The 27,625-nt window shown below is 44.0% G+C and overlaps 1 protein-coding gene across 2 annotated transcripts in view; it reads right to left on the bottom strand.

The window, feature by feature from the left end:
* OSBPL11 (oxysterol binding protein like 11) overlaps positions 1–27,625 on the bottom strand; it is a 126,321-nt gene that overhangs the window by 10,584 nt on the left and 88,112 nt on the right. Inside the window, exons 8-12 of one of the 2 annotated variants that reach the window (XM_033946191.1) lie at positions 25,220–25,363; positions 21,678–22,185; positions 14,390–14,576; positions 4,855–5,037; positions 3,383–3,536 (exon numbers count right to left, since the gene is read on the bottom strand). In XM_033946191.1, coding sequence (XP_033802082.1) covers positions 3,383–3,536; positions 4,855–5,037; positions 14,390–14,576; positions 21,678–22,185; positions 25,220–25,363 — 1,176 coding nt within the window. The remainder of the gene's footprint in view (positions 1–3,382; positions 3,537–4,854; positions 5,038–14,389; positions 14,577–21,677; positions 22,186–25,219; positions 25,364–27,625) is intronic. The other variant, XM_033946192.1, reaches the window with a different exon arrangement.

Below are 27,625 nucleotides of genomic sequence, written 5' to 3'. Positions count from 1 at the left end.
AATCCTCTCTCGAACCGCACCAGGATCGAGAGAGGAGCTGCGGCGGGGGCTTGAGCATAAGCGCCATTGTTGTCCCCCCTACCTAGCTGCGAGGCTGCGGCGGCCTTCCTCACGGTTTCACAGTGCTTGGTCCGCCAAACAATTCCTGCCGTTGACCAAATTTGCCCCACCGTTCCTTCCCTTCCTCCATCAGGTACAGTTCAGCTCCGCCTATGTTAAAAGCAGCTGCTTTGAAATTGGAGCCCTGCCGCCACCGTAACATGTTCCCTCTGCCGCGGTCCCATATGTCAGAGAAGGGGCGGGACCAAGGCAGAGGGGAAAGTGCTACGGCAGTGGCAGGGCTCCGATTTCGACGCGGCTGCTTTTAACATTGGTGGAGCTGCACTGCACCTGATGGAGGGAGGGAAGGAAAGGTGGTTGTGCGCTGTTGAGCCCCTCTGCACAGGCCCAAACCAAAAAAGGAGCCAGGACTCTTCCCAACCCGGCACCGCCAGATCCGACAAAACGGCCCTACACTCACAGACCCGCGAGCAGGGTTGCCATGGAAACCTAACCGGAATTACATGCAGTCGCGCAAGGGTCAGTGAGAGGGGATCAGGAGCTAAAGAGAGATTGAAAAAAAACAAACAAACAACAGTGCACAAGTAGAGAGAGACACACAGACAGTCACAGAAGGACAGGGGGCTAAAGACACAGATTGAAAAAATAACAAAACACAGAGGACAAGGAGAGAGAGAGACACAGACACTCACAGAAGGACAGGGGGCTAAAGAGACAGATTGAAAAAATAACAAAACACAGAGGACAAGGAGAGAGAGACACAGGAAAAAAAATAACAAACAGACATACAGCAGCCAAGGAGACGGACATACTTACATACAGCGTCCAAGTAGACAGACAGAGAGACAGCAAAAATATACAAATAGCCAAGGAGACAAACATAAAAAAATAAAAATTACAATGCCCAAGGATAAATTCAGGAAAAAAAACCTTCCAGACATACAGTGGCCAAGGAGTTAGACTGAAAAAAAGGCATACAGACATACAGCAGCCAATGAGACAGACAGACTGACAGCGACCAAGTAGACAATCAGCAAAAAAACACAAACAAACACACAAAGCAAAAAATTAGAAACATACAGCGGCCAAGGAGACAGGCATGCAACAAATAGGAAAAATAAAAAACTTTTAATAAATAAGGAATAAAAAAAAAAAAAAAAGGGAAAAGACACCTACAGGGAAACACAGGATCAAGAGCATACAGAGAAAACAGAAGTTTGCAAGAATCAGGAACATATAGAGAAAGGAGAGCAGAGACCCCTGCAAGAAGAGAAAAATAGCAAAGAGACTGGGGATGAGAAAGAGAGCAGAGATGCTTGCAGGGAGAAAAAGCTAAGCAGTAATGTTACAGCTTGAGAGTGCAGACTGAGGAAGAAAGCAGAGACAGCGCTACACAGGGAAATGGAGGGAGGAAAGAGACAGAAAGAAAAATACAGACAGACATAAATTCTAGCACCCGTTAATGTAACGGGCTTAACGACTAGTGATATATAAAATCATAAGAAATATAAGAAATGTTATGTATAAAATACATTATAGAAATATCAAGTGTATTATTAAGATAATTGTATGAAAATTTATGACACTTGTTGTTAAATGAAAAAAAATCAATAAAAAAACTTAAACTAAATCAAGCAAGCTGTAGTGGTCACAAAAGATGCTCACTCTTATACTGAAGTTCTCAAATTATGATGCCTAATATTTAGTTAGAACAAATGCTTAGTCTTTTCCACTTGGATAAATTTTTGATGCTGTTAAAACCAGCTAGAAATATTTTACTGTAAACGCTGTACAATGGCTACATTGTCATGGTAACATACTGTAAACCATCCCAGCTTTTGTGCAATGCAATTTCATTGTACTTCTAAAGAATTTTGCTTAACAGTGCTAAACTCATCTCAAAATATTAAGCTTTCTGTCATCTGCAACAGGGCCTTATAGGAATAAAATGGGTCCCGTTACTAAAAGACATAGAAACATAGAAATAGACGGCTGATAAGGGCCATGGCCCATCAAGTCTGCCCACTCCAGTGATCCTCCCTAGTTAAGTAGTCCTGTCCAGTGAGACCCCCTTAGTTAAGTAGTCCTGATACTATAAATCGCTATAAAAGCCGTTTTTTCTTAATAATGACGAGAATAGCCATCCAGATGATAACACGCAACTGGAAGAGTTATGACAGACTTAATTATACTTTCTGGTGGGCAAATCAGAAAGAATGAATGCTGAAATTTGAGGATATAGTAGTGCATTTGAAAGGGTGTGGAGCCCATTGACATCATTTATTGAGTCACAATAGTTGTCATGTACTTTTTCTTTTTATCTGTCCTCCTTACACATCCAGGGTGAGAGGGAGGGAGTTGGGAAAACATTATAATTATTATTCATTATATCTATTTTATTGAAATTATACATGTGGTTTTATTTTCATTAGTTAAGGGGAGGAGGAAGGTGAAAATGTTTGTTTTTGAAATATTTGTATATTTAAAGTGCTTTTGTTTGATTTGTTTATGTCTAAATTCACTGTATTGCACTGTTAATAATTGAAAACTAATAAAGAATTACAAAAAAAAAAAAAAAGGAGTCCTGATACGTTCCAATGGTAGATTACTGAAAAAAATGGTGAGAGAATAAAACATTTTTGGTTGTTTATGTACTGATTTTTGGGCCGCAATGCTTCTGGTCTCTCCCCACTTTTCTATAGGATTGAACGTGATACATACTGGGAAATATGCACCTACAATTATAGCATGATTCCATATAAAAAGCAATAAAGGGTGTGGAGCTACCAGAGATTTAAAAAAAATCTGTCTTCTTATTTCCATTGAGCTCACAATGCAGAGGAGAGAGGACCAGTCTGATAAGAAACTTTAATTTGCGGATCATAGGATTATTTTGGCTAAATGGAACAGATAGCCTCCATTTGTAAAGATTTGGTTTGAGGGCATTTGGAATGGGGAATGTAAGATGTGGGATCCAGTAATGGAGTTTCTTGGTAAATCATAGGTAATTTAATGATTGACAAGACTTAAATTAATGGACAATTTGGGTTTTCTCTTTTTCTCTAAGAGGGGGAGGGTGGAGCCAGAGCAGTAAAATAGGGTGATTAGACTGCTTGACTGTATTTAGGTAGAATGCACTATTCACCTACTCTGTTTATTTTACAATTGGATATAAAACTGAGAGCTGTAAAGGAATCAAGATGCAAGTGATATCATAAACCTGCTTAATTGCTTCTAAAATCTAATAAAACTTAAAAAAAAAAAGTTTGTCACAATGTACAAGAATTTTATATAGTCTGTACATAAATTACTGGTGACTTACGTCTTTGGCAAAGTATTTTGTGCGCCATAAAGTTTCTGTTTCAGCACGATGTCTCTCCTCCCCTCTCTGACGCTCCTCAAGAGATCGCTTGTGCTCTGTTGCCTTCTCAATGTCTGCTTCCTTCAAAGCCTCTGTCACGTGTTTCCACAATCGCCTGAAATTAGAAGAACTGGTTCGTTTCATTATTTCACAAATGCAAAACAGTCAGCCTCTTGCTTTGGCAAAGGACAAGAAAGTTCTTATTTAACCTAGTTTATATAGTTACATAGCCTGATAAGCTTTTATCTAAATCTAATATATTTTTCCACAACAGATGTTTGAACTTATAATTAGAGAATGACACGGGGACAAATTTTTCCCCGTCCCCGCAGGAACTCATTTTCCTGTCCCATCCCTGCCCCATTCCTGCAAGCTCCAGCCTCATTTGCACACACGTCAAACACTTTAAAATCATAAGTGTTCGAGGCTTGTGCAGTTAAGGCAGAGCTTACAGGAATGGAGCGGGGACAAGTATAGTGACAAAACTTGCAGGGTTGGGGAAACTGAGTTCCTGCGGGGATGGGGACAAATTTATCCCCATGTCATTCTCTACTTGTAATCCCTGTGCTGTTCAATTAACAACCTACAATCATCCTCAATGACTAGACAAAGTTGATAATAAATGAATACCAAGAAAGAAGAAGAGACAGCACAGTTATCACATTCTGCAAACTAGATAGCTGCTCCAAAATGTTTTACAGAAACTGAGGGGAAATTGTATATCCCTCAATACCCGGGCTCAACCAGTGGCATAGAGAAGGTGGGGGGCACCCAAGGTGGAAGTGCACTTCTGCGCCTCCCAAGCCCCCCTGAGATGCACCAGGAAGGGGGAAGGGCCGCCATTTTGAAGAGGCAGCCCTTCAAGGCAGGAGGGAGTAGGATCCCTTCTGCCTGATTTTCGACAAAAGGTATGGGGGGAACAGTGTTGGGGGCGGAGGGTCCTTGAGGTGGGCGGGGGGAAGGCCTGACCTGACCCAGCCCACTAGACCACCAAGATTTTGTTCTGGAGTGGTGGGAGGGGCAGGGGGGGATCAGAAAATTAGAATGGGCTATAAATGTTATAGAATCTAATCTTTTACTGAAAAGCCGATACTAGCACTAGTTTAATGGCAAACATCTTTTTTAATGGAAACTAAACTCAATCACATTATATTACATATTCTTATATTGCTTCTTGTAATCACTAGATAACTGTCTACCTGGGGCATCACATTCTACGAAGTTAACATATGAAGTTCGCATGAGAGAACTTCAGTATAATACTGTCAATTCTGAGCAGACAATATACAAGTCAAGCTACATTTTTGACCACCAATACTTTGTTAAAATGAACATTATTCTTGAGACTGAATCTTCTTTTGATTCGTTATGACTCCTTTCTGTACATAGGCATTGTTCACTTGGCAAAATGTCATGTTTTACAAAGCTCTTACCTAGATTCAAAAGGCCCTTGCTTCTCAACAGGCCGAACTCTTTTTCTCCAAACGGACAATTTTGTCAGATCAATGCACTTTGTCTCCCCATTGCTGTAAGTGAACTCAAGTACACTGTTCCATTCACCTTGCACTCTGCAGACAACAGAGTTTGAAGCATTGTGCTTCACTTCTGCTGTAACTCTGCAAGAAAATAAACGCAGCATTAAAAGAAAGCAATGTTACTTACCGTAACAGTTGTTATCCAGGGACAGCAGGCAGCTATTCTCACTAGTGGGTGATGTCATCAGACAGAGCCCCGGTACGGACGTCTCACAAGCACGTGTTGCTTGTAGAAACTTAAAGTTTCTAGATGCCCGCACCGCGCATGCGCCGGTGCCTTCCTACCCGGAGATCCGGGCGTGTCTCCTCAGTTCAGGTAGCTAGCCTGAGAAGCCAACCCAGGGGAGGTGGGTGGGACGTGAGAATAGCTGCCTGCTGTCCCTGGATAACAACTGTTACGGTAAGTAACATTGCTTTATTCCAGGACAAGCAGGCAGGTATTCTCACTAGTGGGTGACCTCCAAGCTAACCTCAGTGGGATGGAGGGGGAGTTGGCGACTTAAGAGAATAAATTTTTCAATACTGTTTGGCCAAACTGTCCATCCCGTCTGGAGAGGGTATCCAGACAATAATGTGAGGTGAATGTGTGAACCGAGGACCAGGTGGCAGCCTTGCAAATTTCCTCGATTGGTGTTGATCTGAGGAATGCTACTGAGGCTGCCATTGCTCTGACCTTATGGGCTGTGACCTTACAAGGAAGTGATAATCCAGCCTGGGCATAGCAGAAAGAGATACAAGCCGCCATCCAATTAGAGATGGTGCGCTTTGATACGGGTCTTCCCAACTTGTTAGGATCGAAGGAGACAAAAAGTTGAGGAGTGGTTCTGTGTGGCTTGGTGCGATCCAGGTAGAAAGCCAAGGCACGTTTGCAGTCTAGAGTGTGAAGGGCCGATTCTCCGTGGTGAGAATGAGGCTTAGGGAAGAATACTGGAAGTACAATGGATTGGTTGAGATGAAATTCGGAGACCACCTTAGGCAGGAATTTCGGGTGAGTGCGGAGGACCACCTTGTCATGGTGGAATACTGTGAATGGTGGGTCCGCCATCAATGCCTGGAGTTCGCTGACTCTGCGAGCGGACGTAAGGGCTACAAGGAAAAGCACTTTCCAGGTGAGATACTTCAGAGGGGCCCTGTTGAGTGGTTCAAACGGGGGCTTCATGAGGTGGGAAAGGACTACATTGAGGTCCCAAACTACTGGGGGTGGTTTGAGAGGAGGGTTAACATGGAAGAGTCCTTTCATAAATCTGGCGACCACCGGATGGGCCGAGAGGGGTTTCCCTTGTAGAGGCTGGTGGAACGCCGCAATAGCGCTCAGGTGGACTCGTATGGATGTGGACTTGAGCCCAGATTGAGATAGGTGTAGGAGATAGTCCAGCACGGAGGATAAGGAAGCTCGCTGAGGTTCCTTTGACTTAGAAACACACCATGAGGAGAATCTGGTCCATTTCTGGGAGTAGCATTGTCGAGTGGCGGGCTTCCTGGAAGCTTCCAAGACCTCCCTCACTTCTTGTGAGAATTGGTGAGGGGTTACGTTGAGAGGAACCAAGCTGTCAGGTGGAGAGACTGCAGGTTGGGATGAAGTAGTGATCCTTGATGTTGAGTAAGTAGTGAAGGAAACACTGGAAGTGGTACTGGTTCCCTGCTGCTGAGTTGAAGTAGGAGGGAGAACCAAGGTTGTCTGGGCCACCGAGGAGCTATTAGAATCATGGTGGCCCGTTCGAGTTTCAGCTTGACCAGAGTCTTCTGGATCAGCGGGAATGGTGGGAACGCATATAGAAATCGTTTCCCCCAGTTCAGTAGAAAAGCATCTGCCTCGAGGCGATGAGGAGTGTAGATCCTGGAGCAAAACTGAGGCAGTTTGGCGTTGTGGGGAGCCGCAAAGAGGTCTATCTGAGGCGTCCCCCATTGCGTGAAGATTTGGTGAAGGGGGTTGGAATGGAGAGTCCATTCGTGCGGTTGTAGCAGACGGCTTAGTTTGTCTGCTAAGACGTTGTTCTCCCCCTGGATGTATACTGCTCTGAGTAGGGCGTTGTGGCGCACCGCCCAGTCCCAGACTCGTAGAGCTTCCTGGCAAAGGAGGGCCGAGCCCGTGCCTCCTTGCTTGTTGATATAATACATGGCGGCCTGATTGTCTGTGCGAATGAGGATTACCATGTCGTGGAGTCGGTGTTGGAAAGCTTGGAGCGCATTGAAGATGGCTCTGAGTTCCAATAGATTGATTTGGTGTAGTCTTTCCGCACTGGTCCAGAATCCTTGGGTGCGGAGACCCTCCAGGTGGGCCCCCCATGCGTAATTCGACGAATCGGTTGTGAGAACTTTCTGATGGGGGGGAGAGTGCATCAGCAAACCTCTGGATAGATTCGAAGAGGTCATCCACCAAAGTAGAGACTGCCGAAGAGCAGGTGTGACTACGATGCGTTTGGACAGTGGATCGGATGTCTGATTCCACTGTGATGCCAGGGTCCACTGGGGGATCCTGAGGTGGAGTCTGGCAAAGGGTGTCACGTGTACTGTGGAGGCCATATGGCCCAGGAGCACCATCAGTTGTCTCGCCGGTAGGGTTTGGCGAGTAGCCACCGACTGGCAGAGATGAAGAAGAGACTCCATGCGTTGCCGGGGCAGGAATGCTCGGAGTCGGGTGGTGTCCAGGACCGCTCCGATGAAGGGGAGGGACTGGGTGGGTTGTAGATGAGACTTGGAGAAGTTGATCTCGAAGCCCAAATTCTGGAGGAAGTAGGTTGTAGCCAAGGCCGCCGAAGTGACCTCTGAGGCTGACGGGGCCTTGATGAGCCAGTCGTCGAGGTATGGAAACACCTGTAGACCCCTGTCCCGGAGTGCTGCGGCCACTACCACCAGGCACTTTGTGAAGACTCTGGGGGACGAAGATAGGCCGAATGGTAGCACTCGATACTGTAGGTGCAGATTTCCCACCCGAAATCTGAGGAACTTTCGGGAGGCCGGGTGAATGGGGATGTGAGTGTAGGCCTCCTTGAGATCCAGGGAGCATAACCAGTCGTTCTGCTCGAGGAGGGGGTATAGAGAAGCCAAAGTCAACATGCGAAACTTCTCTTTGACCAGGAACTTGTTGAGGGCCCGAAGGTCTAAAATGGGTCGCAGGTCGCCCGTTTTCTTCGGGACGAGGAAGTACCGGGAGTAAAACCCTCGGTTCAATTGGTCTGACGGGACCGGCTCGACAGCCCGAAGCTGAAGTAAGGTTTGGACTTCCTGAAGAAGAAGGGCGGTCTGCGTCGAGCTTGAAGGATACTCTCTTGGAGGATGGTCCGGGGGGACCCGGTGGAATTGAAGAGAGTATCCTTCTCTTATGATGGAGAGGACCTATAGGTCCGTGGTTATGGCCTCCCATCGGTGGTAAAAAAGATGGAGGCGGCCCCCTATGGGAGAGGCCGAGGTTATGCTCCCGGGAGGGGCGTCAAAAGGGCTGGGGAGCCTTAGGTACAGCCGGTGGCTGAAGTTTTTGCTGAGACTTCTGGGGAGGTTGTCTCTTCGCAGGCTGTCTCGCAGCAGGCGTTTGTCTGGGCATGTAACGCCGCTGGTAAATCAGGGGTGGCCTGGAAGGTCGAGACTGTTGAGGTTTGGGTTTGGGCCGTAGGATGGATTGAAAGGATTTTTCATGATCCGACAGCTTCTTGGTAACAGTTTTGATAGACTCATCGAACAGGTCAGCTCCAGCGCATGGTACGTTGGCGAGTCTGTCCTGTAGGTTGGGATCCATATCGATAGTACGGAGCCATGCCAGGCGACGCATGGCTACCGCGCTTGCGGCGGCGCGTGCCGAGAGTTCGAATGCATCGAAGGAGGATTGCATCAGCTGGAGGCGTAATTGGGAGAGGGAGGCTACCACTTCCTCGAACTCGAATCGAGCTTGGTTGTCTATGAACGGAGTGAACTTGCGGAGCACCGGCAAGAAGAACTCCAGATAGGAAGAGAAAAAGAAGTTGTAGTTTAGCACCCGTGACGCCATCATGGAGTTTTGGTAGAATTTTCTACCAAATTTGTCCATCGTTCTCCCCTCTCGGCCCGGCGGTACAGAGGCGTAGACCTGGGAGGGATGAGAGCGTTTAAGGGAGGACTCGACCAGTAGGGATTGGTGGGAGAGTTGAGGGCCCTCGAACCCTTTATGGTGCACGATGCGGTATCGAGCATCGAGTTTGCTGGGGATCGCCGGTATGGAATACGGCGTTTCGAAGCACTGCATGAAGGTCTGGTCCAGTAATTTATGCAAGGGGAGCCGAAGCGACTCCGTTGGAGGGTTAGGTAAATGCATGGTGTCCAGATACTCTTTGGAGTATCTGGAGCCCGTGTCAAGGGTCACATCCAGATCATCCGCCATTTGTTGGAGGAATGATGAGAAGGACAATTGTTCCGCCAGCGTCGGTCTGTGGGACGGGCTGGAGGAGGATGAGGCCTCCAGGTCCGTGGACATCGGGGAGTGACAAGGAGAATCGGGCACCGGTGTCTCCTCGTACTCCGGGCCCCTCGGAGGGGACACCTCTGATGAGGAGTATCCCCTACGTTGCAGTTTTTTCTGCGGTGACACCTCCGAATGGCGTGAGGAGTGCCAGGATGAGTGTCTCGATCGGTGCCCGTCTCGGTGGCGGGACGGGGATCGGGATCGTCTGTGCATCGCATGGTCTCCCGAGGCCCCCAAGTGGATAGGGCTGGAAGCGGTGGATCGTAACTGGGTTTGCGATGCGGGTTCTTGCGATGCTACCCAAGTCTGGTAAGGAGTACGGAAGAACTCTTCCTGACTATGCCCAGGGCTTCGAGTATCGATCGGAGGTCTGGTCCCATGTTGGCGCGGAGGCGTAATGGGTTCTAATGGCGGCATATCGGTAAGCGAGGCTTGCCGCGTGGGCATCGTCGCCCTCCCCCGTTCGTCCTCGTCGGTTGTCGAGGTCGAACGGTGTGGGGGAGGGGGCGGACCGCCCCTTTGGATCGGTACCGGGAGGTCACCCTGTATGGCAGCGATGAGCCCGGGTCCGATGGTCTGCATGAGCTCAACGAATTGAGCTTCCAGCACGGACCGTAGCGAAGCCGATAAGGAGGGATCCGCACCGAAAGGGGGTCCTCCTGCACGGACATCGCGCTCCTTCGAGGCCGAGTGCTTCTGCTTAGTAGCTTTCGGCACTTTGATGACCATTGGTGGCACTGTGGAAGGAAGAGGTACCTGAACCGAGGAGACCGGGGCAGGCACCGACGTCGAGCTCGTGGATGGTGTCGGGGCGAGCGATGCCGGTTTCACCACGCTCTATGCAGGAGGGGTCGATGCCGGTTTTGCCCGAACCGGGGAGGTATCGGATGAAGTGGAGGCTGAGGGATCCTTAGCTGCGTCCATCTTGAACATCGATTCCCACAATAGGCAACGCCGCTTGAATGAGCGTGCCGTAAGGGTAGAGCAAGGCCTGCACGATTTCGGAATGTGGTCAGGGCCCAAACACTGCAAACAGCGCCAGTGAGGGTCCGTGAGTGAAATCGCGCGTTGGCACTTGCTGCACTTTTTAAACCCGGTGATTGGCCGGGACATAGGCCAGAAAATCTCCGCCGCGAGGTCGAAGCCAGTGGGCCTGAGCCACGTGGCCGGCCCGTTCGACCCGCCGGAGGAAATAATCTTCTTTTTTTTTATTTTTTTTTTTTTACCGAAAAGAAAAGAACTGTTAACTGTAATTAAAAGAAAGCGAAAACGCGGACAAGGAAGGCAAATTTAACTGAATTCAGCTAGCGCATGATGAAGTTGAACTTCTCAGCTCCGCGGAAAAGAAAGAACTGAGGAGACACGCCCGGATCTCCGGGTAGGAAGGCACCGGCGCATGCGCGGTGCGGGCATCTAGAAACTTTAAGTTTCTACAAGCAACACGTGCTTGTGAGACGTCCGTACCGGGGCTCTGTCTGATGACATCACCCACTAGTGAGAATACCTGCCTGCTTGTCCTGGGATAATGGCTTGTATTATGTGTAATTCACTTGTTGTAAGATTGAAAAAATGAATAAAGAATTATTAAAAAAAAAAAAAAAGTATGGCTTGTAGGTATCCACCAGATGGTGTGAGAGTTGTAATTTCTTTTTTTTTTTTTTTATACATTTTTGTATTCTTACAACAGTTGAATTATACATATTATATTCAGTTATTACATGACAGTTGTATTTACAAATAAAACATCTTATCATATGTAATAATTCCCTCCCCTTTTTTCATTCCTTATTTCCATATAATATACATTCCCCCTCCCACTCCAATATAACTATATCAATGTGCTATGAAATCTGATCATTAGAATAGTTAGTCGATGGTTCCCAAATTTTCTTAAAATTATGAAGATTTCCTTGTTGTAACGCTAATATCTTTTCCATTTTATATATATGAAAGACCGAATTCCACCAAAATGTATAATTTAATTTGGTATAATCCTTCCAATTTTGAGTAATTTGTTGTATGGCGACCCCTGTCAATATCAATAATAATTTTTTATTATTTGCAGAAATCGGACTTTGAGTTCTCATTGCCATACCAAATAATATAGTATCATATGAGAGTCCTACATGATTTTCTAATAGTTTATTAATTTGAGGCCAGATTAATTTCCAAAAGGCATTTACACAGGGACAAAAAAAATTAAATGATCTAACGTCCCAACTTCTATTCTGCAATGCCAGCATCTATTAGATCTAGTACTATCTATTTTTTGTAAGCGCGTAGGGGTCCATAAAACTCTATGTAACAAAAACATCCATGTTTGACTCATAGATCTTAATCTCCAGGACCAAAATCGTGGCCATTGAGACGCAGAAATTGTCTGTCCAATCTCAATACTCCAAATATCCCTGTCCAGTTTTCTTTTTTTTATTTAAAAATCCATATAACAATTTATACCATTTTGCGGCTTGGTGTCCCAAAAAATCCACCTGGAAACAAAGAACCTGCAGACTATATTGAATATTAAGATCTTTCCATTCAGGGAACCCTGCCTGCTTCAATTTGTAATTTCAATTTAAAACAATGGATGACCAGAGCTGTAACATATTATGTTCATTATTGTTGTAATGTTGTGCAGTTATCAATAAAAAATTGTTGAACCATAAAAGTATGGCTTGTAAAGTCTGCTGTTATCATGTAACTGCTTTGCAAACAAACATAGGAAATAGTCGTGTGCTGTAGAGGCAACAGGATCTATTAATCACATCTATGTTTCAGAAGATATCCATTTACTTTTATTCAAAATTATGTCATCTCAGTGCTCTACAGCAGTGTTTCTCAACTTCTTCAAGCCAAGTACCTCCGCCCAAGTTCCACCCCAGACCCCACCCCCATAATAATAGTACTAATTGTAATGCAATTTCTTCCATCCATTTTTCATATACACACAATATAATCTTATTAATACATAATGGTAACCACAAAATTAAAAAAACACAAAGCACACAATACGTACAGAAAATGTTAATCATCATTTATATTTGGGGGGTTTCAAAGAGGTCAAGGCTTTAAAATATGCAATCAGTAACAACTATAGAAAAATAGATAAATATAGTGCAAAATATAGACAGCAGATATAAATTCTCAAAACTGACACATTTTGATCACTAAATTGAAAATAAAATCATTTTTCCTACCTTTGTTGTCAGATGATTTCATGAGTCTCTGGTTGCACTTCCTTCTGACTCTGCATCCAATATTTCTTTCTTTCTGCCTCCTGCATGCTTCCTCTCCTACAGACCTCATTCCATTCTCCAACCAACATCTCTCTCTGTCTTTCCATGAGTCCAACTTTTCTTCCACTCTCCTCCACCCCTATTGGCAACAAGTTTCCCTCCCTCTCTCTCTTTCACTGTCAATCTGTCTTGAGAGATCCAGGCATCTCTCCAACCCCTCTACTGCCACATCCAACATTTCTCCTTCTTTCATCCCCCAGATAATGTGCAGCATTTTTCACCACTGCCCACCAGCCTCATGCCCATTTCTCCTTTTATCGCTCCTCTCCATCACCATGCAACATCTCTCCCTCCATCACTATGTCCAACATTCCTCCCCCTTGCATTCCCTTCAGTCTGTCCCTCTGGTCCCTCTCCACCACCATATCCAACATTTCTCCCTCTCATCCTTCTATTCCCCATGCATCTCTACTTCACTCCTCTCTCTTCATGCCCAATTTTCCTTTCTTTCTTTCCCCATGTGCACCATCTCTCACTCACACACATACCTAACAATTCTCCCTTTCTATTCCCTCCCCTCCATGTGCCACGTTAGTGCCTCCTTCCAATTCTGTGTCCCATGTTCATGCCCCCCTTTCTTTGTCAAGTTTGTGCCCCCTCCCCCTCACTGCCTTCCAGCCTTTGACCCAAAATTAAGTTGCACCGCCCACATACCCCCTTCCTCCCTCTCTTCCCCGAAGCAGACCTGTGCCGAAGCCTGCCTGACCCCGCTGAAGCCGCCAATTCTTCCCTGCCTCCCTGCCTGCTGCATCCCCAAAGCCGAGCGTGCCACCTAACATACTCCATCCCACCCCAACCCCCGGCACCGATTCCTCCCTGCCCGCTGCACCACCCCTTATGTCGACCCTGCCACCTGACACGCTCTCCCCTATCCGCCACCGCAGCAACTCTGGGCAGGAATGGGCCAGGCATGTGCAGCGACTGCACGCGGCCAGCCCACAAGCCTTCCCCCCAATGTCAATTCTGATGTCAGAGAGAAGGTTCTGGGGGGAAGGCTTGTGGGCCAGCCGCGTGCAGTCTTTGCACATGCCTAGCCTGTCCTTGTCCAGAATTGCGGTGGCCGAGGGGGGGAATGGAGCATGTCGTATGGCAGGGTCAACTTCGGGGTGCAGCAGGAGGGGAGGCAGGGAGGAATTGGCAAAGGCAGCTTCAGCACAGGGAAAGACAGGGAGATATCCCAAGGTGGCGGCCAGCCCGCGTACTCCTTGGGGTAAGCGTACCGCGTGTTGAGAAACACTGCTCTACAGCTTTCTTGGAGCAAAGATAGGGCTTTAGTTATATTTTCACCAAGGGTTAGAGACACACCAAACTCAGAGAGGCACAAGAGAGAAACAAAAAGAAGTAAGATATTTAAATCCATGCTAACTCTGGAACTTAAGCTCTCTCTTTACAATCTTTCACCCTATGCTTTAAAGAAAATAGATTGAGGAAGTATTTTAAATTCATTATGGCACACTTTTAATTCTGTGAAAATGTTCACTAACAGAACTTGCATAAAATAAGAGCCTCAGGCAAAATATTTCTACACAGTCTTCACAGTCTGTGAGAAAGCAAGGTACCTGATACAAACTGAAAAGCCCAATTTTCAAAAGGTATTCTTTTATTCTGAGAGTATGTAAAAGTCTTAACAACAGAATGCATCTTGGGCCTTTCAACTTCTACAAGCATGCCCTATCTACTGAGACCAAAATAAGCCCATTCTCACCTGTGCAGTTTACCTCCATAGAAGGGTTTCGTATGAAATGTAATAGTGGCAGAATATCCAGTCTTTGCGCAGTTAACATTGACCTTTCCACCCAACTCAACCCAAGGAACAGTCAAAATGGAACGGGCATAAGCACAGGGAAGAGAAAATGTATACTCTTCTCCATGCTCCAAAAGGCTTAAAAGACCTGGGTAAAACCAGAAATGAAGAGAGAATGCTATTACTTATTATGTATATTCTGCCTTATCCAACATAAAAAAGACAATATGATTACGTTTGTTTGCATCCAAAAGTAGTAATAAATACTATATGTTTTCAGTAGATCACCTATAACTTGTATGACACCAGTCAGTATGTCCCAGAAAGATCATCAATCCGGAGCAGTTGCCTAGTGGTTAAAAACACTGGACTGACAACCAGGGAAGCCTGGCTCAAACCCCATTGCAGTTCCTTGTGATCTGGGGCAAGTTACTTAATTCTCCATTTACACAGGTTCATACCTAGACTGTGAGCTCTCCAGAACAGGGATATATATCTACAATTCCCCATCAATATTCGTGGGGGTTAGGGGGCCGAGCCGGCCCTTGAATATTAAAAAACTGCGAATAACCTTTAGGGCTGGCTCTGACCCACCCCCGCCTCCCTCACCTTCCCCAGACCTGGTCTAGCGGCGACGCGGGGCAGGATCGATCTTCCTACACTCCTGCCCCGTGCAGAGTCGTCATCCAAATGGCTGCCTTGAGTTGTGGTCTCAACAACTGGAACTCACGGCATCCATTTTGATGATTGATCTGCATGGGGCAGGAGCATAGGAAGATCGATCCTGCCCTGCGTCGCCGCTAGACCACCAGGTAAGGTCTGGGGAAGGCCCGGGATGCAGTGTTTCTTATCCCCCCCCCCAAAAAAAAAAAGAAAAGAAAAATCGCGAATAACCAAATCTGCGGGCACTGAAACTGAGGATTTGGAGGGAGAAGTGTACTGTATATTGTCCAGGTGGTAACTCACCTTGAGCCACCACTGAAAAAAGTGGCAGCTAAATCCACATTAGAAAAACAAACAGCAAGCAACAATGGCATCTGTTGCAGAAATCAAAGTAAACAATATTTCTAGAATGGTTCATGCAAGGCCACTGTTTTAAATGTGCTATTATTAACTTCATGGAGTGCCCCTAGTACTTTTTGGAAAGCATAAACAATCAATTCATGTTTATCCATTCTACTCCACTCATCATTTTATAGACCTCATAATCTTTCCTCAACTGTCTATTCTCCAAGCTGAAGAGCCCTAACTTCTCTAGCCTTTTCCCCAGGAGTTATTCTATCCCCATAATCATTCTGTTCACTCTTCTCTGTTCCTTTTCAGTTCCACTATATGTTTTTAGATGCAACAGCACCACAATTGCACTCAATACACAAGGTGCAACTGCTCACCCATGGAGCAATTCAGTAGTGTATGATATTTCTCTCTCTACTCCTTTCCTAATAATTCTTAACTATGTTTGCATTTTTGACCACCACATACCAAGAAGATGATTTCAACATACTATCCATGACGACACCTAAAATCCTTCTCCTCAATAACTTCTAATGTGGAACCTAACATCATGCAGCTATAATTTGGGCTATTCTTCCCAATGGTCATCAGTTTGCACTTGTCCACATTAAAATTTCATCTTTGGATTGCTCATCTTCCAGTTCTTCAAGGTCTTCCTGCAATTTTTCAGTGTGCATACAATTTAACAATTATGATATTCTTCTTCCTAGAGACTTGTCCCATCTCTACTAATCTAATTATGAGCACATTATTCGTCAGATCCATTTGGACTTACAGAAGTGGAAAGGACTCTAGCTCTCTTGGTGGGGCAAAATTGCTGTTCTGAAGAGGAATGTGCTTCCTTGCCTCTTATTTCTCTTTAGACTTTGCCTATTTTGGTACCAGACGCAAACCTTTTCGATTCATTTGGAATGGGAGGATTCCTAGGCTTGCCAGTAAGATATTATGGGCACCTCGGGGACAAGAGGATAGGGTGGTTCCTAATGTAATTTGGTACTATCAAGCCATGCAGCTTCAGTTCTTATTGGACTTGATTGTACCTGAGCATAGCCAGGGAATCCAATTGGAACAAAATTTTCTGGGGCACCGACCTTTGCAGGATTGGCTTTAGGCTTCCCAAGTACAGTGGGAAAGAGTCCAGGAGATTCTGAATCCTTTTCTCAAAACACAAAAGAAGAAAAGACTGTGGAATACAATGATCTTGACAAGGCATTTAGTTTGAGACAAGTCGAATAAAAATAATACAAAAAGAATAATTTCCACTTCATGAAAAACTGACATATGGTGTAGTGTGGACCATATACGAGCCATGTTTCGGCAAAAAGCCTTCTTCAGGGTTTCAGTATTCACTCAATGGTATAAAACAGTGGTCTCAAACTTGCAGCCCGGGGGCCACATGCAGCCCATCAGGTACTATTTTGAGGCCCTCAATCACAAAAGTAAAATAAAACAGTTTCTTGATCATATGTCTCTTTAGCTATAAATTACAATATTATTATTAAGACTTAGCCAAAAAGAAAGATTTATAAACTATAAAGAGTTTTACCTCATGCAAAATTGTCATTTCTTTAATAAGACATTAACTATTTTTTTCTGAGGCCCTCCAAGTACCTACAAATCCAAAATGTGGCCCTGCAAAGGGTTTGAGTTGGAGACCACTGGTATAAAAGAAGGATAACAAATATGGGTAAAACCTGATCCATGAAATAAAGTAAAGCACTCCACTGGGGACCTCACCAATTCTCAGTGAACACTGGGAAAATTTGTGGCTTTTACTGAGGAGGGTGCCTCAACCTCTGTCTGTTTTGTATACTTACTTAAGAGATATGGAGAAATTTAAGTGCTCTTATATGCTTAAATGGGAGGCAGACTTGGGATACACTTTCTCTGAGCGGGAGTGGGATCAGATTTGTTTGGAAGTGCACAAAGTGTCCACCTATATTTTGATTCAAGACAATGCTTATAAGATATTGTCCAGGTGGTATAATACCCCGGAGCGGTTACATATTATTTGTCCATCTGCTTCAGATAGGCGTTGGATCTGTGTCACTCAACTGGGAACCTTTCTAAACTAAACTAAACTAAACCTTAGGTTTGTATACTGCACCATCTCCACAGTCGTAGAGCTCGGCACGGTTTACAGGAATTGGGATGAGAAAGGAACTCCAAGGAAAGGATGAAGATCGGAGGAAAGAAGAATGTTTAGAAGACTAGGATATCAAAGGAGGAGGGAGTGTTACATTTTTGAGAATAGCCATGTTTTCAGATGTTTATGGAAAAGTTGGAGAGAACTCAGGTTCCGAAGAAGGGAGGTGAGATTGTTCCAGAGCTCGGTGAATCTGAAGGGGAGGGAAGTCCCTAGTTTTCCTGGATGGGAAATGCCTTTTAATGAGGGGAAGGATAGTTTCAATTTTTGGGTAGATCTGGTGGTATTAAGATTTGAAGAGTTCCAAAAAAGTGGAATAAAGGGAGGAAGGATGCCGTGAAGGATCTTGAAAGTTAGGCAGATGCATTTGAAGTGGACTCTGGAAATTATCGGAAGCCAGTGAAGCTTGGACAGGAGTGGTGAGACGTGATCAAATTTACTTTTTGCAAAGATAAGCTTAGCTGCGGCATTCTGAATCCGCTGGAGTCTGTGAAGGTTTTTCTTCATTAGGCTTATGAAGATAGAATTGCAATAATCCAGTCTGGAGAGGATGATGGATTGGATGAGGACGGCAAATTGCTTTTGATGGAAACAGGATCTTACTTTCCTCAGCATGTGAAGGCTGAAATAGCATTTTTTTACCAGGGAGTTGAGGTGGTCATTGAAGGACAATGTAGAATCAATGATGATGCCCAGGATCTTGCTGGAGAATTCGAGCTGCAGAGTGGAGCCGGAGGACAGTAGGATTAAGGTGGGTAGCTGATCTAATTTTGGGCTGATCCAAAGCAGTTTTGTCTTGGACTCATTCAATTTCATTTGGACGGTGTGGGCCCAAGATTGGAGGTTTGATATACAAGAGGATATGTTCTCTGAGAGGTTAGTAAGGTTCGAGTCGGTCTCGAGGAGGACAAGGATGTCATCAGCATATGTGTAAATTATTTCAAGGGGGGATAGATGGAGGAGTTTTAGAGAGGACATATAGATGTTGAAAAGGATAGGAGATATTGGTTTCCAGGGGGAGGATGAGGTGCCATTCATGTTGACAATGTAGGATCAGGAACGAAGGAATTTTGAGAACCATTCAAGGACTGTAGAGGTGATGCCTATCTCGGAGAGTTGGTAAATTAGAATATCGTGGTGGACAACATCGAAAGCAGCAGAAAGGTCGAATTGCTTTCTTCATATATGGTGGTCATGTGCAGTATTTCAATTGTTCTGGCAGGCAGTAACCACCTGCTTGACACGGTGGCTGAATACTCCAATTCTTTTTAATCCAATGGACTTGCCTCTTGGGACTTCATAATGTTATGAACATTTGCCTGGCAAACCAGATTACTCAGGTTGAGCTTTTCTGCAGCAAAGTGCTTAATAGCCTCTCACTGGAGGAAAAACCTGTCACTACTGTCAGGGCTTTGCACCGACTCAATCGCTCACTGAGTGATTAAGTCGGTGAGTTTGCATACAAATAATTTGCACCTCCGTGCAATTCATTTGCATGCAAACTTGATAGTGAATCAATCGCCGTTTGAAAATCGGCCAGAGAATCGTCCAACAGCAATTGAGTCACTATCTTTAGTGAATCTAGGACTTAGTACAGATCTCACTGTGGCTCATGTGATATGGGCCAATCACTTAACCCTCCCCACCACTGCCTCAGATAAAAATTTAGATTGTGAGGCCTCCAGGGACAGGAAAATCCTACTGTGAATGAACGTAACTCGCTTTGAGCTACAACTGAAAAGAGTGAGCTAAACCCAATATTCCATTCCAATCACAGAAAAGCCTTATAAATTTCCTGCATACCAAAACCCCATTTTCAAACCCTCAATAAGGGAATGTGATTAAGTGTTTTGTTTAATACCCAACAATGAAAATCTCACATTTGTCTGTGCAGTTGAAAGCTCTTGGGAGGTGGGAAAAATTGTGGGGCCCTCTTGCTTCTTTAGGCTCTTCATATGCTTGTACTGCTAATATTCTGCTGTTTGTGTCCTTTCATCTTGTATGAATTGTGTTTGCCATATGAATAAATACATTTGGGAAGGGGAGGGCAAAGGGTTTTTTTGTTGCTTGCTTGAAAACCCTAAAAAAGTGAGGTTGTGTTTTATTCTGTGACTTGACTTGGTAGAGTATACTTTTTCCCTTGCTTTCCTGGGCGGTATTTTTATAGCTATGATTATTGATTTATAATTTAGATTTTTCATCAATAAAAGACCTTGTTTAATTTTTTGAAAAAAAAAATCTCCAATTTATGCAGGCCTCAATTATATTGCTTATGAGCTTGCTAAACATAGCCATAACTGCCTAACCTATTTTTAGATAGAATAGTATATCAAATGCCAATAAACCGTAGTACATTTGCACTTGGAATATTTTTCAAAATAGCTAAGGTCTGTTACAGTGGACGAGGGCAGCACCAGGGTGCCATAAAGAAGCCACTCTTTCCGTATTTAGGGCAATAGCAATCTGCTGGAAAGAAGATGCCACCACTACTGTAGCCCAGAGCCTTCCCCTGCTGCAGAAGGGTGTGAGCAGCTACTGGAGAATCTGGGGAAGCAGCCAAACATGCAACAGAAAAAGGAAAAGAAGAAAAAGATGCTAGAGACAGGTGGGAGTGGAAAGAAGAAATCTAAAATTAGGAAGGGGAGCAAATTTTTTTTTTTAAAAATCAATAAAATAGAAAAAGAAGCCTGGCATGCATAGGGGTGACACAGAACATAGGAATGGGATGGCACCACTCAGGCACCTCACACTGGTAAAGCCCGAGCCATCACTAGTACTGTAGGTATTTGATGAAATTCTCAAGTTGAAGTCTGTGTATCCCGTCATATTTACTTATGCAAGACTTTTCAAACCTGTCCTAGGGACTCTACAGTCAGTAGGGTTTTCACAATACCAAATCTGCATGCACAGGAAACCTAGAATATGCAAATTTATCTTGCACACATTCACTGTGGATATCCTAAAATCTTGACTCACTCTTAAGACCCCAGACCAGATTTGGGAAGGCTTGACCTACAGGAGCTCACCTAACTTAAGCAAAGAGGTACTAGGCATTTATTCCTCTATTTTGTGTGTTATAGAAGAAGTATATTAATACAGCTGGCTCAGTTTAAAACAAAAAGAGTTTACTGAATTGGTTAGAAGAAATTCAGTTTACAACTTATATAGCTTCAAAATTTCAGCTTTTGCTCTTCATAGGGGAAGACCAATTTTGGAAAGTACTCATGGGCCTACAACTTAATTTATTAAGGGCAGTCAATGCAAAGTAGAGATTTCAGAATGGAATTTCTGCATATTCTTTACAAAGCCTACTCTAACCGCGCCCATTTGGACAATTTTCAAAGAGGGCTTTCCCAAAGATTCCTGTTTAATCTTGAAAACTCCTTTTGAAAATCCCTCCCATTTTTAATGGCATCATTGTAAAATGACCATTAATGTATTGATCCCCTAGGCAGTATCCCACAAACATTTTGGCCCAGTGCTCCAGGAAGTGCACAGATGTCGACACGATGATGTTGACGTCTGCATGGAGGTCCTCCTGCCACAACCTTGAACCTGTCACTTCGCCGGTGGGGGATCCAGGAGGAGGGGATGGGAAGAGAGATGCCAGGAGGAAGAGGTGGAAAGGGGAGGAGAGATGCGATGCTGGTGAGAAGGTGGGGAGGGGAGGAGAGATGACATGAGATGAGATGCCGGTGAGGAGGAGAGTCATCGGTGCCATCTGACTACCTACAATAAGCAGCCGTGCCAGTGCCTCTTCTCCTCACCAGCAATCTCACTGGGGCACACTAGTGTACCGCAGTGTACAGTTTGCGATACATTGCCTTATGGTATAGGCACAACATCACAGAGTAATCAGGTCCATGTGCAAGGCTACATTTTAGTGCTTCTGTTATGGACATATGTCATCAAAATTCAGAAAGAATAAAACAAGACAAGAAAACAATACAAGGCAACTAAAAAACCACACAAAAAAACTAGATTTAGGTAATACGTGTCATTTCTTTTTTCATTATTCAAGTTAAAAAAAAACCCCAAACAAACAAATATTTTTAATTTGCCAAGCATGACAAAGGGGTTTCCACTTACCTTCTCCAACCATTGTAACTCCTATTGACATGCCCAAGAATTTGCTTTTTGTCCAAACATGGGCATTTACACACATATTCCTCTCCAAACACTCAGCATAAAACCCTGATACTGGAGGATGATGAGACACCTGCTCTGCCACAAATCGGACAGTATAGAAGTCTGACTCTGCCTGCCTCTCCATCTCCTCAGAAGGGGTCGTTTGTTGGGATGATGATGATGATGACTGGGATGAAGAGTTACAAGTTTTAGGAGACTGCACTTGCTTCTTAGGTACCCTCCAAGAGCAATGAAACGTCTCCCCAATGATTGGGTTGTATGGTTTCTTAGCAATGGCTCCTTTCCGACCTTCATGAAATGATGTGAGATAATACTCAACAAAACGGATCATTCGTTCTTCAGGCGTAGTGCCATTAGTAATCGCAAGAAAGAGATCTGGATGGGACATAAAGTCTGCATACATCTCCAACAACGAGCGCTTCTCCAAAATGAAGGTGGGAAGGACCACCTGTGCACAAAAACAAAAATCCCTGTTCATTATAACACAAAATCTTGATCTCCAGTTATACTGTATTTTCATAGTATTACTTTTAAATACAGATTTATCTGGTGCCATTAAACAAAGCTTATTACATTACATTAGAGACTTCTATTCCACCATTATCTTGCGGTTCAAGGCGGATTACAAAAGAGTTATAGAAGGTGGGTTACAAAAGAAGATCTCTGGTCATTTCCAGTGCAAGTAAAGAGTAGATCAGGTTGATTTGGGGGGTCAGGAAGAAGATGGGAGGAAGGAAGGTACTTGTAGTGTTAAGACTTTCAGGAATTTCTTGAAGAGTATAGTCTATTTCTTTTCTGAACATCTTGTAGTCGGGGGTTATTCTCAAACAAACAATCAAAAGACTCTTCCAATGAGAATATCAAAGCTATGATTTTCAAATTCAAGAGCCAAGGCAAATCAAATTTGCTCAAGTCCATCCAGAAAATCAGTAACAGAAGTCTTAAACTTACATTCCAGGATGCTTCTGTTTTTAGAATTTCAGGGTCTGAATTGGTTTAAGGGAATGTATTACAGATAGGAAATCTCTGCTCTGTTATAATGATGCAAAATCTACAGTATATCTGTACTATGACGGAGTTCAATCCCACAGGGTTCTGTCTTCCCCTCTCCAGTTTTGTTCAACATTTATAATGTCCCAATTTTAGGACTAATATGATGTTTTGGTTTTAATCCATAGGGCTAGAACAGTGTATTGCAAACAGTGTGCTGCGGCACACAGATGCCGAGGAGGAGGAGAGGCGCCAGTACCTCTCCTCCTCTCCACACCTTTTCCTTTCCAGCGCCCCCCCCCCCCACTGGCATCTCAGGGCCCCATCTGGAGGGCCTTCACACAAGCGTGGACGTTGATGTGATGACATCATGTATGCGCTTGATGTATGGCGTCAACATCCGCACACTTCTGGATGCCCTCGAACTGCAGCCACCAAGTTTAGTGCACTGCGGCTTCGCAAAGTTTGCGAGACACCGGGCTAGAATCTCTGCTAGGATAAGCCATAATTTTTACATTTTTGCACATTTAAGTGCACATTGTTCCCTTTTAATCAATGCTTTAAAGCAGTGGTTCCTAACCCTGTCCTGGAGGACCACCAGGCCAATCAGGTTTTCAGGATAGCCCTAATGAATATGCATGGGGCAGATTTGCATGCCTGAAATCTCCATTAGATGCAAATCTCTCTCATGCATATTCATTAGGGCTATCCTGAAAACCTGCCTGGCCTGGTGGTCCTCCAGGACAGGGTTGGGAACCACTGCTTTAAAGAATCAAAACAATTCACCAACCTAGGGAAAACATAACCCAAAGAATATGTAAAAGGGACAAAATTGTGTTATGTGTGTGCATATATACATTACATTACATTAGGGACTTCTATTCCGTCTATACCTTGCAGTTCAAGGCAGATTACAAAAGGGCTAACTGGACATTTCCAGTGAAGTTACAACAGTTTTGTTTTTTTTGGTTACAAGGGAGGAAAGGTACCTGGATTAATTCCGGAAGAACTTGCAAATTGGATATTAAATTGACTGTACGTTACTGTGTGATATAACAAATAGATTACAGTTAGAGTACAAATAAGATTACGTTACATTTCAGGGATCTGAATACTTGGTTGGTGTTTTGGGGAGGAAGAGATTATTTAAGTGGAGGTTTTGGGGGAGAATTTATCTAGGAGGAGGGGGAAGGGTTGGGTTAAGGTATCTGGATAAATTTTTTGAAAAGTAGGGTTTTGATTTCTTTTCGAAAAGTTTTGAAGTCACCCGTTGCCGTCAACAGGTTGGAGATGGAGTGGTTAAGTTTTGCTGCTTGCGTCGCCAGAAGGTTATCAAACATCTTTTTGCGCTGAGTGCCCATGAGTGGAGGGAAGGCAAAAGGGTTTGGAGTTCTTCTTTGACTTGAGGTGAGGATCTGGTTTAGGCAGTTGTTTAGATAAGGGGGGGGGGGGGCGGAGCCGTTTGATGCTTTGAATAATAGACAGTAGAATTTGAATTGAATTCGTGCTTGCATAGGTAGCCAGTGTATACATTGTATAGTGTATATAATGTATAGTGTATACAAAAACAAAACAAAACTGCAGGACAATATGCAGGGTGCAGGAATTTATTATACAAAAATTTTTAAAAACATATATAACGCAGCTTCCGTATCCCCTCAGATGTCCACTGAAGTCACCAACCAGACCGTATAGTTAGTATACAATCGGTGTGCTCTGTATTTATTTTATGTATATTTTTTGTTTTATGTTATAATCAGCTATCCCTGATTTGTGCTTGATTCTCTCTCCTTAGTTGTGGTCTGTTATCATGGTAATATATAAGTAATACTTAATTTTATTTCCTATTAGATATTATTATGTTTCTTTATCAAAGAATTTCTTTTGATGTAAAATAAAGCTGAATAAACAAAAAGATTAAACCCCCCCCCCAAAAAAAAAAACATATACCACGCAGCATAAATAAACATATCCAAAAAACTGGTCCTAATATACAGATGGACCGGACCCCCTTCCTCAGGGGGTCCCTACTGATGGCACGTGATGTATTAAAGAACCAGATTGGGTAAAAAACACAAGAAAAAACAAGCTTAGGATCTCCTGTCTAATACGCTGCATGGTGACTTTCATAGAGAAATCTTAGTTCTGATCCACACCTGTTAAGGAGGTGGGGGGGGAGTTAGGGTTTTTGTGCATGCAGAATATGTTTATATTTAACTCATAAGAATCGCTATACTGTTTCAGACCAAAGATCTGCGAGTATCTTAAATGCCGTGTGTCACATAAGCAAGCATCATCTGTCAGGTGTATCTTGACTGAAAAAAATGTTGAGAATCCCTGTTCTAAGGTAAAGAGGGTCATTTCAATTAAGCAGGGCAAAAGGAATCATTTGTTGGGGGGGGTGGAGAAAGGCACACAAAAGACTTAAAAAGGCCCCAAACATCTCTACCCCTCAATGTGATTTGCAACAGGGAATATTATAGGCCACATACTCTTGTTAAATCCATGCCCAGCTTCAGCTGTGATAAGAGATGCAGGATTACACTTCTCTGTTCCTCCACAGCTCCCAGGTCATCCTCTTTGTCATCACACACATCTTCCACTTCGTCCTCTGGGTTTATTTCTTCCCGCTCCTGCTAGAGCAAAAGGAGATCAGTGACAATCAATCTGCGACTATCATTAAACTCTGCTGGAAAGCAAACTGTTAAACAGCTGTATAAGAAGTGGTTGTTAGCAAGAGCACTTTATCTGGGTTATAACAAAGTAGATTTTATAAAGCTTCTTGTCACTATCTTTCTTCAACTGTTGTGGCTTGTTCTTCCCATTCTTTGTGTTTTGCAGTTTGAAAACAGCCTGTTTTCCTCAGGCCATACTGAACTAGAGTTGCACCCTGTGAAACTCACCCATTGGTGCCCCCATCCCATCCCACCCCACCCACAACCAATGAGAGGAGATGGTATGCTGGCCACAACTTTTGCACCTCTCCATATTTGTTCCCCATTTAAACACTTAACTTGTTCAGCCCTTGGCCAGTTAAGGTATTGTTTTGTCCTACCTATCAATTCCATTTCTCAACCTCTAGTACCGGTCATTTGTGAGGAGTATTTTAAGGGTATACTGTTCCCCATTTGATTAAATACTTGGTAAAGAGGAAATCTACATAACAATGATTTATTAAAAGATTCCTAGGCAGTCATGTTAAGAGCCTCATCTACCTGACCTGGCATCAGGTAGTCTTGCTGAGGATTTAAATGATGCAGAGAGGTATGCATTACATGCACACAAGCAGGATAAGATGCATATTGGCTTGTTTTCCTTTCTACAGTCTGCTGTCACTGTCCTTGGGCAGCTAAGGAGTGTATCTTTCAAAAAGGTCCATCAGCAAACTACTTTCCTTTTAAATTAACAGCCAAGCAGCCAAATACTTAAGCCCCAATGCAGTAAGCTGCACCGATTCTTTAGCCTAGCAGTTATTCAAAATTTTCCTAATCTTACTTCTGATACAGTAAGAATTTTTAGCATGGTAAAATTAACAGGAAAAATTGGTGGCAAAACCACTAGACTAATTGGTAGAGCAGGAGGCATGCAAAATTCAGAGTCTGAAACTGCTCCCTAGGTAAAAATCTAGTTCAGGTTTTTACTCTTGGGGGCCAATATAAAGATTCAAAACAAGAGCAAAACTGTTTTGGAAGTTGTCCAAGTCTCTTGACAACCCCTTTAGACGCCCTCAATTCTTCCCCTTTCCTTAAGGCTATTTAATTCATAGCACCCCTGGCCTAGAAAGCTGATAGAACTCCCCCCCTTCCCCAAAACAAATAATACCCAATCCGAGAAGTTATCCAGCAGCATCCTTACCTCACCATAGCAATCTTAGAAAATGGGGTGGTGCCTGAACCCTAGTACTGCCATGACTTGGGATGCTTTGGATCAGATAGTCCTAGAGGGCAGGGGTACTAGTGGCCCACTGGGTCACTAGGAAATCTTTGCATAGCAGAGGTAGGAGACAGGGGGGAGGTTTAAGTCTGTTTTTTTATGTTTCCCTTCCTGTCAGTGTGTAAGACAGACCCCACATATGCACTAATGGGAAGGGAAACATTTATTTGTGACTGCACTGTGCACAGTTTTTTCTATCAGTACATACATTTTAACACAATTCTACTCTGCATGCCATTAGTTTACTGCATCAGGAGTAAAAGTTTTTTAGTGGATGCATTGGAATAAGAACATAAGAAGTTGCCTCTGCTGGGTCAGACCAGAGGTCCATCACGCCCAGCAGTCCGCTCCCGCGGCGGCCCATCAGTCCCATGACCTGTACGGTGATCATTGTCTGAACCCTTAAATCCCCCTTGGTCTCTATCTAAACTCTCTCTATATCCCATCTCTACCTCTATCTGTATCCCTCAATCCCCCTATCTTTCAGGAATTTATCCAATCCTTCTTTAAAACCCTGTAGTGTACTCTGTCCTATCACAACCTCCGGCAGTGCGTTCCAGGTGTCCATCACCCTCTGAGTGAAAAAGAACTTCCTAGCATTGGTTCTAAACCTGTCCCCTTTCAGCTTCTCCGAGTGCCCCCTTGTACTTGTGGTCCCCATTAGTTTGAAGAATCTATCTCTGTCTACCTTCTCGATACCTCTCATGATCTTGAAAGTCACTATCATGTGTCCTCTGAGTCTCCGCTTTTCCAGGGAGAAGAGCCCCAGCCTTTCTAACCTGTCTGCGTATGAAAGGATTTCCATGCCTTTTATCATTTTCGTCGCTCTTCTCTGGACCCTCAGATAAAGAGTGGATATTAAAAATGTTTTTTAAAAATAAAAATAAGGAGTTCCTGGGCTTGAAAATTCAAGTATTCCCAGATGTTAGTAAAGAAACTCAGAATCGTAGACGTCAATTTCTTTT

The sequence above is a fragment of the Geotrypetes seraphini genome, chromosome 5, assembly GCF_902459505.1.
Source record: "Geotrypetes seraphini chromosome 5, aGeoSer1.1, whole genome shotgun sequence".
NCBI classification, from domain to species: domain Eukaryota; kingdom Metazoa; phylum Chordata; class Amphibia; order Gymnophiona; family Dermophiidae; genus Geotrypetes; species Geotrypetes seraphini.
This window is presented reverse-complemented; position numbering and strand designations above follow the sequence as displayed.